Below are 19,101 nucleotides of genomic sequence, written 5' to 3'. Positions count from 1 at the left end.
CATTCAGCTCAACGAGTTCCGTTGTTCCCTTGTCCTCGTCCTACAAGATGTCAAACGTGAACCCCTGTCTGAGCAGGAGATTATCGAGTTCGGCGTCCGGCTTGAGATCGTTCATGATTTGTTGATGAAGGGCAACGATGCCGGCCCAAATCTTGTCCGCCACTGGCTTCAACGCCGTACCTGGTCTGCAGTGGAAAAGCCAAGGCTTGTGCCAGCAGTATTGGCTCACAGCCGTGATGTTTCCGGTTATAGGACAGCAGAACACTCGGTATTCGCGCCTACTGTCCATCCGAGCATTGAAAGGCAATAGTGTGATGTCGACGGTTTCCGACCTGGATTCGAGACTGTTCACAATGTCGTTACGTGCTCGATGCGAGGTCGTCAGACGAAGAATGATGTCGTCCGTGGAGTGAAGGGATGGTCGGGTGGGATCTCTCCATCTTCCATCTTTGGGCGAACAGCCCGTCAAGCGCATGAAGAGCCCCTCGGGTGGGAAGTGAAGAGACGAAAAGGGAGGAGCGACTTCATCCTTGAGATCTTCCTCGAGCGCGCGGCTCAACTCACCCGTGATGATGGAAGAGGCATCCACGAGGAGGCGGGCTTGGGCGCGAGAAAGACGGGCCGTCTGAACGGCCGACGGATCGACTTTTCGAGTCTGAAGGATTAGCGGAAGCCACCGAGCGAATGCATAAGGCGCCTCTGAAGGCCTCGGTAGATTGGCAGGAACTTGGTCTGCAGGATGGAAGCTGGTGTTGAAACGTGTAGCCCGCCCACTCTTACAGTCGTCTGCGACGTCGCTGGAGTTGATCTTGTCCAGTTTCATAGCTGCCTTTGGTTTTGCGCTGTGTTGATTGAAAGAAGATGAAGAGAGGAGGGAGCCTGATATAGGTTCCTTATACCCCCAAGTGCACGACGTCTTTGGGCTTTTGACATACTTTATGGAGAATGAGTCACTGAGAAGCTTATATGAACCACAGCGGCTGTAATAGGGGCTTTGGGTCAAGCACATCTTTTTAATTAGGGTTGCTTTCGAAGCGCTAAGCAACAGGCTTCACCCAATGACCTGATAAGTACTCAAAGCATTGGACGGGCCATAATAGATGAATCAATAATCTCTTGTGATACTAAGAGTAGAGTAAACTACAAAACAGAGGTTTCCGCCTGCTTGAAGCAAACTCTGGACAAGGTTCTGGGATGGGTTGTGTAGTGCAGGTTGGAAATTTCAACGGGAGAGTTTACCTTAAGCTTCGCCCTTCGCAAAGTTCAGTGTATGTGGTGGCTCAGACAACCAAGCATGGGTTTCGAGCTGTTGGGCGAGGCAGGCAGATATAAATAGATGCCATCCTCTGCGAATAGGTAAACAAAGACCCCAGTCATATCACCTATTCCTAAACATTATACCCAAGATCCGCTTACTGTTCCGCATTTTGAAATGGACGACACTTTCCATTACTTTATTAAACTCCCTTGGGAGCTTCGAGATCAAATATGGAAACTCGTTATTCGACTTCCCCTTCCCGGGGTGCACATCTTCCAAATCTATGACCCAAAGTACGATAACGTCATTGGCAACAATATCGAAGTCTTCCTCCCCCATGGCTGCCCTGATGATCACCGCCTTGCTATTCCAAGGTCTAAGAACTCCTTCGCTAGCGTCACCCTCCTCGACAGAGGATTATGGAGCGCTTGCAAAGAGTCCAGGCTCGTCATGAAACGCCATTTCAGCCGCCTCAAGTGGCAAACTCTTATGGATGAAGACTGGGGATCTTTCTGGTCTATGCCATTCGAGAAGAAACTCAATATGCCGCTAACGGGCCACTTCATAGGCCTCGACGGGCATACGAATTTCTTTACTGTCTTCCCACACCGAGACCTCTTCATGCTCCAACCGCTAAATCTGGACACAATTGATTGGTTTAACTTCACTACTCGTCACCCCCTCGCATCTGCGATGAATGGTTTTGAGACTGTGAAAAACATCGCGTTGGAATACGATCCGGAATGGGGGCTCGACATGATTGACAAGGTAGCTGGCATCTTGTCCCAGACCGCTCTGACCAATGTTTGGATTGTGGACTACCGCATCAGGCGAAAGTATGCTGTGGATATTGGGAAACTCACAACTAGAGAGGGACAGGATGTGGCTTTCTACCTGGAAGACCGACGGTTAGTCGAGGTGGACCCCTGGATGACTCGAAGTGAATGGAAGACCATTGAGAACGATGCTGAATGCAGCGAGAGTACGACGTTCAAGGACTCTGTTGACTTTATGGAACATATCTGGGACCAGATCGGAGATGATGAAGAGCTAGAGTGGCACCAATGGATCGAGGCACCCAGGCGAGTAGGGCTTCTAGGGTGTGACTGCCTCTAAGGAGGCTACAAAGCGCTGCCCTTTAGATTTGGAAGATGTTCATTAGCAGCAGACTTCAATTCTAGCATTAATAGGTCAGGGTTGAAGAGAAATCACAGAACATACTAAAGAGGGAAGCCAAGTTTTTAACAACCCAGGTAACGGGCACTTTGAGCATGAGATTTGCTAACAGTAGATGGATAATTGACGCTCTAGTAAAGAACATGAAGCAAAATCTAGAACTTGACCTTGATTTTATAGTTGCATTCGCCGTGCTGTATCTGTTGTTGCTTTCATCCATTCTCTCGATCATATATGGTTCACTCAAGCAGCTACACACCGCGACTATATCATAATATTGACTATATCAAGTCCCAAATGCAGTAATAGATATGCAATGCTTCTTTAGCCTGTTACTCCACAATCTTTTTCATATGCTGCTGTCATATTGGCCTCGCTTTGGCTTTGGACAACAATCACTTGATAACATCCAACGCCTTCTGACGGCATTACAAATCCACTCTCAAACAATTCAACTCTGCAAGGCCGTTCCCTGTAAGGGCTCATTTGGCAGTTATTTCACCCCCCTGAGTTGTAGATGGGCCATTGGTTGCATACAATGTGTTCACGTTGCCATACCTGGTGTGATGGGGTAGCTTGGAATGGCAGCACCCAGACGCTGGTGAAACCAGAGGATAACAAATCCAACCAGGCTTCATCAAGCCAGTTAGTTATTGGCGGTATGGCTTTCGGACTGAGAAGCATACACGTTTATCAGATTGATCACAGTCGACGCAATCCGAAATTTAATCTTGGGCCCCCATTCCTCATTCTTGATGAGCCGCTTTGCAAAAGCCACACCAAAGCCGAAACTATGACCTGCCAGCTATTACTGTATTGCTTTGATCAAAGATTTACCCACGATAAGAGACAGTAGAAAGTGACAATAACAGCCACAAAGATCAGTTTGGTCACGGCCCTTTTATTGCTCGGTTTGATACTGATGATGAGCCACACGGAGGCAAAGATGAAGGGAACAAAGATGCCCGTCTACGCTTCTGTTAGTTCGTACATCCAAAATACCGAGGAATATGATTCATACCAACACGCAGAGTGCAAGCTCAGCGGGCCTTTTCGACTCGTTCTGGCAGTATGCGAGGAGGCTAGAATGAACGCCACCATATTGAGAACGGCGAGGAAGGAGTGGCCTAAGGCGCAGAGATCCTTCTCATAGCTGACCCTCTCGGGGAATTCCTTTTCTTCGGTCTCGTCAACACCGTTTTGCGGCATTTTGGCGTTTGATGACAGGCCTAGTGCCCTATGGTGTTCTCGCTGAGGGAGCTCGGAGGACGACTGGAGTTGTTGAAAAGACGGGTGTGGACAGTTATTTTCATCTGATGTATCTTGTTACATTAGAAATGGTTTGTGGCGGTGATTTCCAGTAACGTGTCTCTGTTGTTTCTTGATTCGGTCAGGCATGCATCGCCGATCCTTGTCACATCCGGTGGGAGGGGATGATCAAGACGGCGACCGACAGGGCTGATTCGGTAGCCCCCTGCATTTCAGACTTGGCTTCACTCATCGGAACCGGAGTAAGCCCCGTGCAGATACCAGCCATTGAGGTCATCGTAAGCTCGGCGAGATCACTGCAGCCTGTTAAATGCTTCATAGCCCGGAAGTGAGGCTCTGCGTGGTACTGGAAATCAGGCAGCGGGCCTGTTTTTTAGACCCCGAGTCTCGATCGATAAGGTAGGTGCTTTTGCTTTCTGCACAGTCTCGTCACTGATTATCCAGGCTCAGTGGCACGTTTGGGTGAAGGAAGAAATGGGATCAACAATAAAACCTTGGGAGATCGACCTTGAGAAATTGGCTAATAGTATGATAGTAAAGGACCTTGTAAATAGAGATAAGGTTGCCGTAGTGTCAGTGAAGCGCCCCCAGGATGCGTGGCATAGCCTCAAATGTCGCAGCGTCAACTGAAGAGCGACCTGAGACGAGAAACGATCAACCAAAGAGGAACCTGACGGGGGTAGATGGTGCTCGACGTGTTACTGACCGGTGCTTGTATCCTCTACGCCCTCACTTCCAAGTTCTATTACCAGTCGACCTATCCAGGTGTGGGAGGTACAGCTTGTGTGTTTCCTTCCATAATTATGAAACTAGAAAGCCCGGCGACTGAGAATGGGACGAGACATCCACCTCCACCTGAGGAAGAAACATTCTATGGCTGCCCTGAAACAGCTTCACTCGGCATATCAAGATGTTTCTTCGTTTCTCATGTTACGAGATACTCTACGTGAGATTATTCCACATATAAGCTTTCCAAAGAATGATTCAACAAACAGTATGCCAATGCCAACAGCATCGTAAACCGCAAGCTTCTGGGTCTGGTGAGACCATCTCTGACGGCCCGGTGCAGCCAAGGACCCATTCAGAGAGAGAAGCGCAAAGGTACATCAAGGGCATGCCAAGAAATACTCAAAAGGAGACAAGTCGATCTCTTCTGCGGGCTTGTACTCCGGAACACTATACGCGGCAAGAGACATGGCCGGGGAAACAAAGGTGCACCGAGAGATGTCGGGTTTTGACTCCATTACAGTGCCTAGTCCCCTCGGGGAGGGGTCCTGGATCTCTGCTCCACCAACTTTTACGATATTGACCAAGAGTCGCCCCATTGCGGCCGAAAAGAGCAGTGTGCAGGTGAACGCTTGGCGGCAGGGTTCTGATCGTGACGCCAGAAGCGAGTGGATACGGCGAGCCTTGAGTTAAAGTGAGACATGGGCAGCGTTCAGATTGAAGTGATTCGTCATATTTCGCAGGGTGAGGATCTTACAAGCTGCAGATATGACACGAGCTTTCGATTGACGCTGCATAGCTATGGAGAAGCTGGGGCGGCTGAGGCGCACCCTTACAGCCCCATATCTGCAGGCCTACATGTCTGTACGCTAGGCACATCGGTTAAGATCCCGTCTGTCGTCGCCAGAGCTACCGACGGCTCTTGTGCCTGATGTTGTGACCGAGAAGATTTCTTGTCCGCCTAGGTGATGTTCTGTAGGCCGGTGGGAGTGAGATAGTTTTAGAGGGATTAGGCTTTCAAGGAGCAATGCAGCCGTCCTACCGAGGCCAGTATCTTGTCAAGGCTAGTTCCAGTGGAGGCGCCAAGACGGGACGGGACGATGAACATGCAAGCATCCAGCCATGCGCTTTACGATTCGTTCCGGGCCGAGGATCTGTATCTCGTTTCGTGCGGACTCAGCAATGCCCAATCGCCGAGTGATGGGTCTGTCTTTAACGCCGCGCCCAAGGTCAAGACAAGAACCGAATTGATCGATCGACCTGCCTATCTGGAACAGTTCCGCCTCAGTCGAACCCACCACCAATCACAGCAGAACAGCAGCAATCATTCGATATGAGCTCTCCCGCCTCAACCTACATGAGTCCCGGGTGGAGAAGATCGCCATCGAGCCTTGATAGCCGGTCAAGATGGTTGTATCCACTCGTTGATACGGGGTATTGAGAGAATATATACTCCACATCGTGTGGACGGAAGCTCATCCGTCACCATCGAGTGGAACAGCTTCATGTCAGGATTCGCCCCCGAGCGAGAGGGGTTGTGAGACATGGTCAACGCCTATGCCGACTTTTTGTGGGCCGACTGCCACGTCACGAACGAGCCTGCAGGACGTGGTAGACGGATGAACTTGAGATAGGCCATCTGAGTTCTGCGGCATCTATCCGGCTGTCGAGTCTCTGTGGTGAAACCTCGGACAAGATGCAGATCACAACTACGCGGAGTTACGCGGCCCGGGCTGCATGTGAGACACCACGGCCTACGGTCGATTGTGCGAGACATGAGGGGTTGTTGACTCAGGGTTGCAAATGAGAAACTAGGATGCCCTATGACACTGGAAACTATAAGAAGGTCTCTTTTAGTGCTCTTGTCACCGCGAGCCTCACCCTTACTCAATGTATTAATTACTTTGTATCTTCAAGCATTCTCAGGTTGCCGTCACACTCAACATGAGATCCTTTGTTTGGAGCATTGCCGCCCTCCTTGCAGCCGGCGAGGTATCTGGCCTTGCGCTCAACAACAGAAACCAGCACCGTCTTGGGCAGACCAAAAAGGTCACAGCCGAGGCGAAGCCGGAGACAAAACATGAGACCAAGCCTGGCGCCTCCTGGCTTGGGTGCGAGCTCTCTCGGCCTATGGACCCTTCGGGGGACGGATTGCTGAGCTCGGATGAGTTGTTCTCAGGCCCCGAGGCGATCGAGGTCATGGTGAAGCGTCATCAGCCCCTTGTCCGTATACCTTCAGTCTGCTACGATGACCTCGGGGACTTTGAAGAAGATGAAAGGTGGAAGCCTTTCCTCGAAATTCCTGGTCTCATGAAGGAGACATATCCGAATGTGTAAGTCATTCAACATGAAGGTCGAGATGAGGAGTATAGGCTAACATCATGAAATCAAGGTACAAATATGCTAGCACGGAAACTGTGAATCAGTTCGGGCTCGTTTACACTGTCAAGGGGTCCGATAGCAGCCTTGCTCCCATCCTCCTAACTGCCCACCAAGACGTGGTGCCGGTCGAGGAAGAAACTTTGGATCGGTGGGAGTACCCGCCGTTCGGTGGCTACTACAATGAGTCCACCGGATATCTTTACGGCCGCGGTTCCTCAGACAAGTCAGCCATCACCGCCTTGATGTCTGCCATGGAGGCTCTTCTCTCCCAGGAAGACTACCAGCCAACCCGCACAGTCGTCTTTGCCTTTGGCTTTGACGAGGAGTGCTCCGGTCGTCGTGGCGCCGGTGAGATCTCCAAGTACCTGCAGGAGAGATATGGAGATGACGGAATAGCTGTCATTATTGATGAAGGTGGCACGGGCGTGGAGAGTATCGGCGATACCCTTTATGCCCTCCCTGCCGTCTATGAAAAGGGCTACCTAGATGTGTGGTTCAACCTCCTCGTTGTCGGTGGGCACAGCTCTACCCCTCCTCCAAACACGGCCGTTGGCATCATGTCAGAGGTTGTCGTCGCACTAGAGGACAATCCTTTCAGACCCGAGATCCTCAGAAATGGTCCCGTGCACGAGGGTTTGGTTTGCTTCACTCGCTACACACCTCGAGCCCTCCCTGCCCTTACTCAAATGATCCGCTGGGGCGACCTCAGAGGTGCAGCTCAACTCTGGGCCCAGGTCTCGTCCGAGAAGCAGTATGCCATCCAGACATCTCAAGCCATCGACTCATTTTGTGGTGGGAACAAGATCAACTCTCTGCCCGAGTTTGTCAGTATGGGAGTCAACCACCGCTTTGCACCTCAGGACAGCGTCGGTGGTATCCAACACCGCATCGCAAACCTGGCCTATGACGTCGCTCGGAAGTACAACATCCGAGTCGAGGCCTTCAAAGGCGACCGGGACTATATGCAATATCTTGAAACTCATGGCATCTCCCCTGAGAGCGAGGACTCAAGGTCGTTCTGGAAGCCTGAATACAGCGGCAAGCTCATCTTGGAGGCAAGGGAAAAGTACTACCCCACGCCTGTCTCTCCCACTAAGGGCCATGTCTGGGATATATTCACTGGCACCATCCGCCACTCCCTTGCTCAGCGGGGCACCAACGTCGTCCCAGCCCCTGGCGCCATGACAGGCAACACTGATACTCGCCACTACCTTGGTAGGTACCCTGGTCTTGGTAGGTGAACTATTTTGACTAACACCGGGCTCTTATAGATCTATCAAGGAACATTTACAGGTGGAGTCCTGGAAGCCTCAAGTCATTCGGCAACATCCACGGCATTAACGATAAACTTTTGATGAGTGAGCATATTGACATGGCTAGGTTCTATTACGACTTTATCCGCAACTTTGACCAGGCCAACGCTTATGACCAGGAGATGAAGGAGAGGAGGAAGGCGAAACAAATGCGCAAGGACTTGTAAGGGGGCAGTAGGGCTGATGAACGTCAGCCGAAGAGCCTAAGGAACTTCCTTAGATCGGCAATTATTCAGATGCAACTGATCAAACCTGTATTAGCTAGCTCTATAGGAGAAGCAAGAGGTCGTTATTTGTCCAAGTTATCCGACAGCCAACAAAAAGCACACAAGTCAATCTCTATTCGCTCAACATTCATTCTCTGCGTTATTTGCAACACCACGTCCGAGCCTTGCGGTGCCTGTTTTGAGAATTAGCCTAGTACATCACTGCCACTACTAGGCTGATTCGAGTCATCATTTCACTTTGAGGGTATGGCCATTGAGATCAAGCGGGGGTCACATTGCAAACCCAACATGAGGCGGATTTATGGGCACATGCAGGACCAAGCCTGCGGGTTACTTTTATATACATCGCTAAGATAATATGTACAGGTAGCGATCCACCACTCTATAGTGTCAAAACAGATACAAGGATGCCGGCAATGGTATCATAGAAGAAGAAAACGAACAACTCAAAGCGCACAGCCCGTCAACGAGCCATTTAGCACTTGGCAGCCTTGGAGGGTTCGCACTCGCCCTTGGACTTGTCGCAGCCCTTGTAACCCTGGCACTGGGTCTTGGGGTAGCAGTTGTTGGAATAGGTGGCCTTGTCACCGTAGTTGGTGTTGATGCCAATGAGCTCACCGCCCTTGACAGCGGTGGTGCCCTCCATGTGCACGGAGCGCTTGCAGTTGGTGTTACCCTTGCAGTTACCGCAAGATCGGTAGACCTTGCCGTAGTCGTTGGCGTAGAAGTTGACGATGTTGACGTGACCGCAGCCGTTGTGCTGAATGACCTTGTCGGAGGCGTGGTAAGCACCACCACCGATGATGTTGGCAGTGCCGCTGCCAAGGATGGAGATGGCATCCTCGCAGACATCCTCGAACCAGGCGAACTCGATGTTGCAGGAGCCCTGGCAGTGAATACCCTCACGCTGGTTGGCACCGATGATGACGTTTCGGAGAGTGGCACCCTCCTCGAGGATGAAGACGGCGTCCTTGGAACCTAGAGAAATACTTAGAATCTGCTGCTCAAACTATCCAGAGGCATGTAAACTTACCACCCTCAGCCTGACCAGTGCACTTCACACCACGGTCGTACCGGACCCAGCCGGCATCGAAAACCTCACCCTTCTTGAGGGTCTTGGGGGCGCTCAGAGACTTGCTGCCAGTAGCCTTGGGGACACCACCGGTGTAGCCGAGGCAAGCCATGGCCGCGGGGAGGGCGGCGAGGACAGTGACGATGCTGGGAGCGTGCATGTTGGCGGTTATAGAAGAGATGAGGTTGTTGGTTGAGTGGCTGAAGAAGCAGGCAAGTGAATGGATTGATGAGAGTGCGTTGAGTTGAGTGCTGAATCGAAAGCTATCGAGGCGACATTCACACATCTTTATATCGAGCCTCCGGACTGTCGGCGTCGCACGATGGCTCCTCGTTCAGCCATCGTGGCCGGTGCCTATCGGTCCTCCCGGCGGGCCTTTGCTCCGCAGCAATCTCCAGTCTCGGCGAGGGGACACGGCGGAAGAACTCGTGGCACGGCCGTGTTTCTAGTTTACTCTGTGAGGATCCCCGGGGCAGTATTTCCACCACTAGGGTGTGAAATAAGCTTCATGATAGGGCGGGACCCCCTGTCCGCCCCATCCTACGCATCCATGCGGCGACTTGGATAAGCTATTGGTGCTAATGCTTAAGCTTGTTAAGGTTAACCATGTTTGAGCCCCATGCCACCCTCGCCCCCTTTGAATTAGCCAACGACGTGACGCCGGTCTGATGCAGAAAACGGTAGGTCGAGAGTGGCAGTCCAGGGGGCATCATGCCGGATTTAGATGGCCCGACCACACGGTTCCGAGAGCTGAGAGAACCGATTGGACCGCCTCGTATTGCCCTGGAGAAGTTTGTTGTTGTAAACGGCAGCTTCGGAGGTCCGTCATCCATCCGTCAAGACGGTTGACTCCTTAATACAACGTCTGTGCTTGCATAAACGTCGAGCCGTTGAGAGTTCCACCAGTGAGCTGGGTTCTCACGGCCGACCGCCGACTCTGGAGGATCCTGGGAGGCTGACATGCATGTCGGGCAGACCGCTAGGCGCTGAACTCTATTGAAGTAAAGGCTCACCGAGATGTGCCCGCTAAGAGATGACCGGTGCACCGACTTCCGATGCTGCGACTACGGGTGGTCCCTAGTGTCAGATGCAAAGTTTAAGCTTGATGATCTCTTTGCTACTGTAACAGAAATAAACTACAGATGGAAGGGAATCAGTAGGAGCCATCTTCACACCGCAACATTGGTCGAGTAAACACAGTGGAGTTGACAATCCCGTCTCCATGGTCGACCCATGAACACGGCACTTTGAGCTGACGGGCCTGTGCCTACATTGACAGAAACAATCTTACCCCTGAATGATTTCCCGCCTCACAATCGTCCGGTCTTGACTGTCACATCTGTTTGCTGATTGGAGGAAGTAAAGTGCAGGCAGAGGCCCGGTTTTTGTCGGTGGGGGTCAAGAAAACTCCGACCGACTCTATTTTAAAGGTGGTGGCTCCAAGGCCAAGGCCAATGCCTACCCTACACCTGGATAACATCTTGTTTTGAGGAGAATAGAATGGAAGACCATCATTGTCCATGTGCAGGACAAATAATATTAACAATAATAGTAGCTTAAATATAATTTTTATAGTCAAATGGTCTATTTCATCTCATCGCGCTGTTCTTATTTTGACTCCTTGTCTCCCATCCTTTGTGATCAAAGTGAGGTGTTGAAAGCATTCATCTCAACGGAGATCACGAACAATAATCTCCGTTCACTCTTGAGTATCCGCTTCGGAGTCTTTGTTTGACCATGTTATCGTAAACAACACATGATGCGGGACTCAGTTCTTCCTCACCGAGTATTTACTCATGTCAAATCTTCCGTGAATAGTAATCTGCGCAGTAACGGGCGGTAAAGCATGGCTGGGTTTTCATTCACGAGACCCATTTACCTGGGCTATTCTCCTTCAAAACGATATGATCCATTCATTGCTTCGGCTTGAGAATATGATCCATGGCAAACCCCATCGCATAGTCCTTCTTTCCCAAAGGCACCCCCTCCTTTCTCAAGATGGCATAAGTCATGTTTAGGTGAAAGTAGATGTTGGGGATCGCTGCTCCCTTGGCAAACGCCTTCCCACTGATGTCCATTGTCCCTGCAGATGGCAAAGCTGTCGGCAAAACCTCCTCTCCGTATCGGTTGACAGTATCCTTGTCCGCCTTTTCAAGGGCCGCCAGAACCTTGGCGATGCGTGCGTGCATGTCGGCGTATGAGACGAGGTTGTCCTCGTACTGCACGGCTTCCCTCCCGGTGAGCCTGGCAAGGACGAGCTCTGTGAACCTTGTGGCTGCGTGGATCTGGAAGGTGAGGGGGTTCATATCCTCGTAGAGCCGCGCTCTTAGGAAACTTTCCGCGTTGGGTTGTTCCTCTGCTTTCTTGAGAAGGCCATCCAAAGTCTCAAGGATGGTCTTTGCATCCACAATGGTTGCATCGTATAATGTGAACGCCATGATTGCTGGTCCAATGAAGGTGGCTTTGATGTTGTGTAATGACAAGTTGGAGGAGGTGTAGGTGCGATAATGAGGGGTTAAAGCAAGCGATGTTGCGAGGATCAACATGAAGGATTCTCGACAGCGGTAAAATATTCCTCCGAAGAAGCTAGAGCTTTCCATGGATGCGTTGTGGGACTTGATGGTCCAGGAAACCTATCAAGGTAAGACGAGGTTCCTTTCAGTTTGTTGACTCCAACCTGTTAATAGCCGTGGTATGTCAACTTATGGTAAATCTACGGCACGAGCAAACGATTGCTAGTTTTGGCGCTTGAGCCGCTCAAACCCGGTAGCTGGTTGATGTTGTGCTCAAGCTTCAACGCCATTGGATGGGGGCGTCCGCAACGATGGCGGGGGAATACCTGCCGCCCTTTCTCAACTGTAGACTGTCATATTGCTTCGATTGATCTTGTTTCCAAAAAGAAATAAAAGGGCCTTCATTTTTAAGCCGATTGAAGGAGATACAAACAGCGCTGGGCGGGCAACCGCCATGAGGACCCAGGTTTCCCGCATAAAGATCGTGAAGCCCCTCCGCCCCTTATGAACGCAAACTTAGCCTCTCCTTAGCACATACGACCATACCCACCGGAGAACTCGGGATCCCGTCCGCTCTCCCATAGATAAGCCGGTGAGGGGCGGATTAGTAGTTGGGTCGGTGACGACCAGCGAATCCCCGCTGTTGTATGTTTTTTGCACTTCGTGGCTCCCTTTCACCGCCAGCTCAGGGTCTCCTTTTTGGAGGCTGCCATGTCTTTTGGCCTTTTTTGCAGCGCCCGAATGTCCCTCGTGGGCTCAATGATATTGATTGACTGACTAGGTCGTTGTATACTAGCAGGACTTCGCGTTATTCTCGCTTGGTGCCCACTCCTGGTTTCCACAGCATGATGGACAACAAGCTATGCTGCTCCTTCGCGCGACTGTTGGCCCAGAAACAGTGACAGCTATGACGTATCATATGAGACTGCCTTCTTCATATCGATCAAACGGGAGCCCCCTCCATATTGCATCGGCTCTGAGACGAAATATGGCTCCTATGATATCTCATCAAGTTTGTGCACAACCCCAGCTTGCTCAGTTTTCCGTCTTCCGGCGTATATCTGATCCATCGTGCCGTTACAAATCCTCGTCCAAAATATAAGGAAGAGGCCCATGCCCGTTTTGCTCAATCTCTCTCTGATAAGCTTCAAACGCAAGCCTGGGAGACTCGGCAGGCAGGGGATCTCTGGAATAGCTCCAGCTTCGTGTGGGAAATTCTTGATACTTGAAGTCTACTCCTACCTGGGAAAAGAAATGCTTGATTGCTCCATCCTCACAGACCTGCCTTGAGTCGCATCGCAACTCTGTGAGGTTTGGAAACAGGCCATTATCTCTCCTGGCATCAGCCAGGTAAAGCAAGCCCCGGCGAAGGCGTTCGGGTGGAGGAGGAAATTCGGGGTCAACGAATGTAACAGATTTGATGCTTTGGGGAAGAAGATGCACAAGAAATTCCTCGTCGGATACCGTCGAGCTTGATCCATTATACACCGAGTTGGTGGTAAGGAAAAGCTGCTCCAACACGATGAACTGTTTCAAACTCGGCATTGGCTCAACTTGCGAGTCTCTGTCAAAAGCAACCCTGAAACGCATGTCAAGATGCAAGGATCGCAGACTTGAGCAGACGTTAGTGAGAAGTTTCACTGCTGTTCGCGGCTGCAACATCTTGGCCACGCTCTGGTCGACAGATGACCAGAAAAAGGTTGTTTGGTACGAAAAGGTAGAAAGAGCGCTAGAGCACGAAGAGATGACCTTCTTGACATCAATATTGTCGTCGCTTCCATGACCACAGAAGTAGACCCCTTTGACTCTTGGCATCTTGGGGTAAGAGTCTCGAGGGCCTACAAGAACCGTCTCGAGATCTGGCGCAACAGCCAAGATCGAAGGAGGCATCGCCATTGCGTCAAGTGTCTTGAGAGGGATTTTGGTGATGCCAAGTGCACTGGCTGCCGCAGGGAAGACTAGTTACGGGACGAGATGATCGCGAAGAATGAGATGTTGTAGATTTGGGAGCAAGGCGACCAGAAGGACGAGAATCTCAGCCATAACAAGCCGTTGTACGTATTCACTGGTTGAGTCGCCGGGCTGAAGTTGTCCAAGTATGAAACTCTGCGAGATCTCAAAGCATGCCGGGTGGCGTTCTGGCTCTTGGCACTGTTTCCTTCGTTCCCAAAAATGAGCAAAGTTGGTGCCCAAAGCGTGCAAGGCTTCTCCAACTACCTCTCGAGCGTACTCAACGTCCAATCGAAGCGATAAGTATTCATCCAAGGCCACGGTACACACCACTCGGGCGAGATCTGGCCGTGATGCTAGAGTCCGAAGAAAGGGCTCTACCCGCCGATGCAGCGATAGGGGCTGACGACCGACTGGAATGATGAACTCGTGAAAGAGGACACGCTGAGCGACATCGCGGAACCGTCTCGAGACGAGGCAGAGACTGGACAGAGCTTGGCGGCCCTGCCAATATGTCGATGAGTCCGCAGATGTCGTTGCTTCCAAGCTCGTGGGCTCATGTAGGCTCCAAAATGGGAGGTCAGGTCGACCATGACAGTGGAGGCAGAAGCACTCAAAGATGCGGCGCAGCAGTTCTGGTGCCAGGTTCTCAAGCCTAGCAGAGAGCGACCGTCTTTGATGACGCGTTAGAACCATTTCTGTTGGCTTTGTTTGGTCGTGAAGCTGATAACTGATCGAAACAATATCCACACACACAAGCGAGGATGGTGGAAATTACCTTGATCTCGTGTCCGGGGCCAATTTCGCTTGCTCGTTTCATGTGCTCTGACTAAGCGCATATTGTGAAACATTGACATCAGCCCCTGCCATCCTCCCTCCGCCCAGCTTGCCCTAGCACCTGTCCCATGCTCGTCACAGACTTTCACTCATGTGTTGTGAGTATGATGGAAGTTCCAAAGGAAGAAGAGGTCCAGAAAAGTTGGGTCGTAGGAGGAAACATAGCAATGCCCCTGGATAGCACTTTCGGTCTCAAGGCCTTTGTTGTCGTGGCGGTCGGCATCATCGTAACTCGGCTCACACCGCTCGTATTCGAAGCTAGCTAGGATACATGTGAAAGCCTTTTTCAGGGACATGCGACCGCATCAAACAGATTACCTGGTTTGGTCATACCCAGCGATGGATCGACTCGCCAAGCATTGGCCTGAACAACCAAGACACCGATCCGACAACACAGCGTTATTCAAAGCTCGAGATAATTGGATGGCGAATTCCGCGAATTCCGTACCATTTCGTCCTTCCCTGCATCTCGTACAGGTGTGGCTTCCTACCTGTTGACTTGCAGGCGTCATCCATAAGCAATGGCCTGAATATCAAGGCAGTGCCATGTTCATCCCGCCAACCACTTTGGTGATCGTCTTCTCCGCAAGTGTGATATAAGGCTTGACAAAATGTCACGAGATGAGTATTCCTCCGATGCGCACGAACTCACTTGCGTTCGATCAGTTGCTCAATTATAAGGTCCCAAAGCATCCTCCTCGTCACTATTTTCCAGCCTTGACCTCAGCCTTGGCTCTACCAAATGATGACGGAGGTTCAAAGGCATCTAACCCACCAAGCAAGTCAACTCTTTTCTGGCAGCCATGCAAGTTGAAGCTGCAATACGACAACTCTAGTGACGGGTGAGATTGCTTTGACTGCGCAAGGCTCTCAGTGCCCCTCGACACCGACTTGAGCAACGGGGATATCCAACTTGACTTGCTCAGGCTCGAAACATTTAAGAAGCCATCCAAGGGCGACATTCTCGACAACCTTGGTGGAACTGGGCAAGTTGGAGTCCAAGAAGTAGCTGGAACAAGTCAATCTATACTTGTGAGGAACCAATGTTGAGAAATCCCACATGCATACGAGCTATCGCATTAGAGCTATTCGTAGCGATTATGATAATATTGGGTTCGGCATACAATAAATTGAGGCGACCTAAGCAGTGCCATTGCTGGTCCAATACGACTTAGGGGCACCAGATGAACAACCCCATTCTCATGCAACGAGTCAGAATCGGCCGAGACTGATACATGAGAAGTACTCTAGAGTCTCATGTGGGGGGAGCCAGTCGTCCTAATTGATCTCTGTTATAAAACTGAGAAAGATTATGGCTAGTTATCGGGACACTCTTTATCGTTAGAGATCTGCTTTCTATCGTCAAGGCCCATGGCCAAAGTCACAAGCTCAACTACTGGGGTGTTTCTCATGGCTCTGTCCTAGGCAAGGCATTTATTGCCATGTTCCCTGACAGCGTTAGACACTTTGTGCTTGAAGGTGTCATGCACGTCAACGACTATTTCACTCGCACCTGGATCGGTAGCACCCGGGACAGCGAAACGGCGCTTCTGAACCTGTTCAACGAGCGTGTTGAAGCAAGGTTTAAGCTGTGCTTCCTGACAGACTATGAGAGCAAGAGTACAACTGAGGATGGCTTGATGAGTGCTCTCGTGAATTGCAGGGGGGTGTTGATCGGCAAGCCTTTACTCGACGACCACAACGTGTCGCGGGATTATGTTGTCTCGAAGCTCAAACAGGTCCTTCTCGAAAACCTCCACTTCCCGCGGAAGTTTCCTACCGCTACAAAGATAGCCGATTCTGACCTGAAATGTGACTGGGCTACAGTCTTGAGGTTCGCTGAGGGTTCGACCACTGCCCTGGCCGCGCAGTCGGGTGCTGCCTGGAACACGGCCGTAGACACAGCGGTCCCGGGGATCTCGTGCGGCGACTCTTCCTTCCGTGTTGACTACCCGGACGATTTATGCACCATCTATCGAGCCCATCTCGCGCAGAGCTCCATGGCTGGAGGCTTGGTTGATTCGAGACTTGTCTGCGCTCGATGCAAGTTTTCTGCCATGGAGCAGTTTGACATAAACAAGTTCCAGAAGATTAATATGACTTCTCCTGCCCTCCTGAAATGGAGTCTACGCCCCTGTCACGCTTTTGAGCTACTCGTGGGAAGTCTCGGCCCAGGGGCTGGAGGGGACGCATTGTGCGGGATGCCATGCCAGGGCCCAGGGGGCCGTCAAATTCATTTCTGAATGTGGCGAGAACCAATGAATAAACTGTAAGGGTCGTTGATATGCAGATATGGCACGTGGGCACGGCTCGTTGTTGGGCTAGGCAGGCCGGCTGGCGACGGATCAGTGAGTCAGTGACCCACGGGACTGTAAACTGTAATAGCTGATGATTAGTTGAGAAAGTAGTTTGCCATCCCCTTAGGAATGACTGCATTGAAGGAGCACGCCAAACGTTTGATGAGGCCCCGTTAGAAAGGGGAATGCTGGCGTACATACTGGCCCGGGTGCAGGGCTGCGGGAGCGCCCGTCGTGGAGGTGAGGTGCCTCTTTAAGTATCGAATCGCATCCATCTAATTCATGATGTTGTATTCTCTTCAGTATTTCTTTTCTTTTCATCCGGAATGCGTGGGAGGTTGGAGCGGGCTTCTGAGTTTTATGGTTGAGTCAAGACGTCAATGACATTCTGGTCATGACACGCTCATTGACAGTGAGTTTGCCCCAAAATAATTTCAAGTGCGTCTGACGAGTCACAACCGATTCTTGTTGCTCACTGGTACTTCTGCCGTGCCAAGGCATCAGTTGGGTCGCCAGAGAGAACCACAACGGCGCGACCAATGGAAGCATCTAATATCAGCAGAGATGGCGGTTCCAGGTCAATAAAAGAACCCTGAAATAGTGGTCACCTGAAAATAGGACCACCCAGTTGAGCCTCAGCGCCTAACGAAACGGGTGCGTCAGCTGGGCGAACCATCCAGGAGGCAACCCAACACGGCTCTCCCAATGGTGGCACAAAGGCAGCCTGATGCACGGTATCTGCCTATGGCAAGTCACCATAGAGCCAACAACCAGGATTCAAAGAGGGGTCACACAATCATGGCTGAAATGCACCTTGCAGACTGGGTGATTTCTTCCCCTTTGACCCACCCCTCTCAGGCGTACCACCATCCACGGCCATTTATCTAGGCCTGCACGCCTTGCTCGTAGGCAAACATTGGCTTGGCAGTTTCGCCGAGGCAAACATTTGCATTTGGGCTTCGTGGCAGAAGCTTCTGGGCTCTGCCCAACAGTGTTGGGAGGCGGTGCATATGCAAGGCAGACAGGCGTCTTTCACAGCTGTGCTGGCTTTGTTCGATTCTTCAAATACCAGGCTACACGGCCTTCCTTACATTTTTACCTTGTCAACTTGCACTTACTTATCAGAAAGGACTAAAGTGCCAAAGGTCCAGAACACAGGCTTATTTTAACTTTGCTACAGACTCCACGCCATTCGTCCATAATCCGTATTGCCGTAGCCGTGGCCTCTTTATTAAATCCGACTTCTCGCTCTAATCTACGCCACATTGCTGCACGCACGAACAAGATGTCGAGTGCTCAAGATAGTTCCAATTCCAAGGACGATCTGGCTGTCCAGATCCAGAAATGGAATGAGCAGGATAACGAAAGGCATTCATGGCTACGAGTAGGCTCTCCTGCAACTATCTACTGATTTGTACGCATCGACGTCGTTAACCGCACTGTCTTTTACAGATGCTGCAGCAGACGGTGGAGGCCTCCGAGGAGGAGAAGCGCCGCCTGAAGAAGGAAAATGATCAGCTCACGGCTCAGAACAGGGACTTGAAGAATCATTTGGTGCGTATAACTACCGCCGCCGGGAAAGAACATGCGCTTTGCTAATAGCAACGTGTTACAGAAGGCGCAGCAAAAAGAAAAAGACCCCTACGTCGCGGTCCTCGTCGACGGCGACGGCGCAAAGTTCCAGGACGGTTTTCTCCAAGACCCCGAAGAAGGTGCCACGAATGCCGCTCTCGCGATCAGGCAACACATTGCCGAATACGTCAAGGATACAGACCTGAGTGGTGATATAACCATCTTTGCCCGGGTCTTTGCCAATGTCAAGGACCTCGCCCACTCTCTCCGCCTCTCGGGAATTGTCAGCTACGAAGATAAATTTTTGAAATTTGTTACAAACTTCACCAATGCTCGTGCCGAGTTTGATTTCGTCGACGTCGGATCTGGCAAGGAGAATGCCGACTCCAAGATACGACGTGAGCTTCTGTCTCTACTTGTCACACCACAGCTTCACATCCGTACTAACTTTGGAATCTAGGAATGCTGAAATATTATCACGACGATGTTCGCTGCAAGAAAATATTCTT

At 51.0% G+C, this 19,101-nt stretch overlaps 9 protein-coding genes across 9 annotated transcripts; 4 read left to right on the top strand and 5 right to left on the bottom strand.

The window, feature by feature from the left end:
- Positions 1-40: 40 nt before the first annotated feature.
- On the bottom strand, positions 41-823 carry MRS44_011406 (uncharacterized protein; the record flags this gene model as incomplete). The annotated part of the gene is made up of 1 exon (XM_046278408.2): positions 41-823. One exon carries the CDS (start codon positions 821-823, stop codon positions 41-43), a length of 783 nt encoding a protein of 260 aa, XP_046134885.2.
- Positions 824-1,432: 609 nt separating this feature from the next.
- On the top strand, positions 1,433-2,374 carry MRS44_011405 (uncharacterized protein; the record flags this gene model as incomplete). The annotated part of the gene is made up of 1 exon (XM_065619719.1): positions 1,433-2,374. One exon carries the CDS (start codon positions 1,433-1,435, stop codon positions 2,372-2,374), a length of 942 nt encoding a protein of 313 aa, XP_065475791.1.
- Positions 2,375-6,373: 3,999 nt separating this feature from the next.
- MRS44_011404 (uncharacterized protein) lies at positions 6,374-8,291 on the top strand (the record flags this gene model as incomplete). The annotated part of the gene is made up of 3 exons (XM_046270785.2): positions 6,374-6,762; positions 6,822-8,026; positions 8,083-8,291. The coding sequence occupies 3 exons, from the start codon at positions 6,374-6,376 to the stop codon at positions 8,289-8,291; spliced, it is 1,803 nt and encodes a 600-aa protein (XP_046134887.2).
- Positions 8,292-8,826: 535 nt separating this feature from the next.
- On the bottom strand, positions 8,827-9,583 carry MRS44_011403 (uncharacterized protein; the record flags this gene model as incomplete). Its single annotated transcript, XM_046270786.1, has 2 exons — positions 8,827-9,329; positions 9,385-9,583. 2 exons carry the CDS (start codon positions 9,581-9,583, stop codon positions 8,827-8,829), a joined length of 702 nt encoding a protein of 233 aa, XP_046134888.1.
- Positions 9,584-11,336: 1,753 nt separating this feature from the next.
- Positions 11,337-12,023, bottom strand: MRS44_011402 (uncharacterized protein; the record flags this gene model as incomplete). Its single annotated transcript, XM_046275724.2, has 1 exon — positions 11,337-12,023. One exon carries the CDS (start codon positions 12,021-12,023, stop codon positions 11,337-11,339), a length of 687 nt encoding a protein of 228 aa, XP_046134889.2.
- Positions 12,024-13,013: 990 nt separating this feature from the next.
- MRS44_011401 (uncharacterized protein) lies at positions 13,014-13,832 on the bottom strand (the record flags this gene model as incomplete). Its single annotated transcript, XM_046275725.2, has 1 exon — positions 13,014-13,832. The coding sequence occupies one exon, from the start codon at positions 13,830-13,832 to the stop codon at positions 13,014-13,016; it is 819 nt and encodes a 272-aa protein (XP_046134890.2).
- Positions 13,833-13,898: 66 nt separating this feature from the next.
- MRS44_011400 (uncharacterized protein) lies at positions 13,899-14,582 on the bottom strand (the record flags this gene model as incomplete). Its single annotated transcript, XM_065619718.1, has 1 exon — positions 13,899-14,582. One exon carries the CDS (start codon positions 14,580-14,582, stop codon positions 13,899-13,901), a length of 684 nt encoding a protein of 227 aa, XP_065475790.1.
- A 762-nt stretch (positions 14,583-15,344) lies between these two features.
- MRS44_011399 (uncharacterized protein) lies at positions 15,345-16,966 on the top strand (the record flags this gene model as incomplete). Its single annotated transcript, XM_046283360.2, has 3 exons — positions 15,345-15,565; positions 15,650-15,741; positions 16,044-16,966. The coding sequence occupies 3 exons, from the start codon at positions 15,345-15,347 to the stop codon at positions 16,964-16,966; spliced, it is 1,236 nt and encodes a 411-aa protein (XP_046134892.2).
- A 1,339-nt stretch (positions 16,967-18,305) lies between these two features.
- Positions 18,306-19,052, top strand: MRS44_011398 (uncharacterized protein; the record flags this gene model as incomplete). The annotated part of the gene is made up of 3 exons (XM_065619717.1): positions 18,306-18,404; positions 18,473-18,574; positions 18,636-19,052. 3 exons carry the CDS (start codon positions 18,306-18,308, stop codon positions 19,050-19,052), a joined length of 618 nt encoding a protein of 205 aa, XP_065475789.1.
- Positions 19,053-19,101: the final 49 nt, after the last annotated feature.

The sequence above is a fragment of the Fusarium solani genome (genome assembly GCF_023522795.1).
Source record: "Fusarium solani strain SB1 chromosome Unknown bctg00000007, whole genome shotgun sequence".
NCBI classification, from domain to species: Eukaryota; Fungi; Ascomycota; class Sordariomycetes; order Hypocreales; family Nectriaceae; genus Fusarium; species Fusarium solani.
This window is presented reverse-complemented; position numbering and strand designations above follow the sequence as displayed.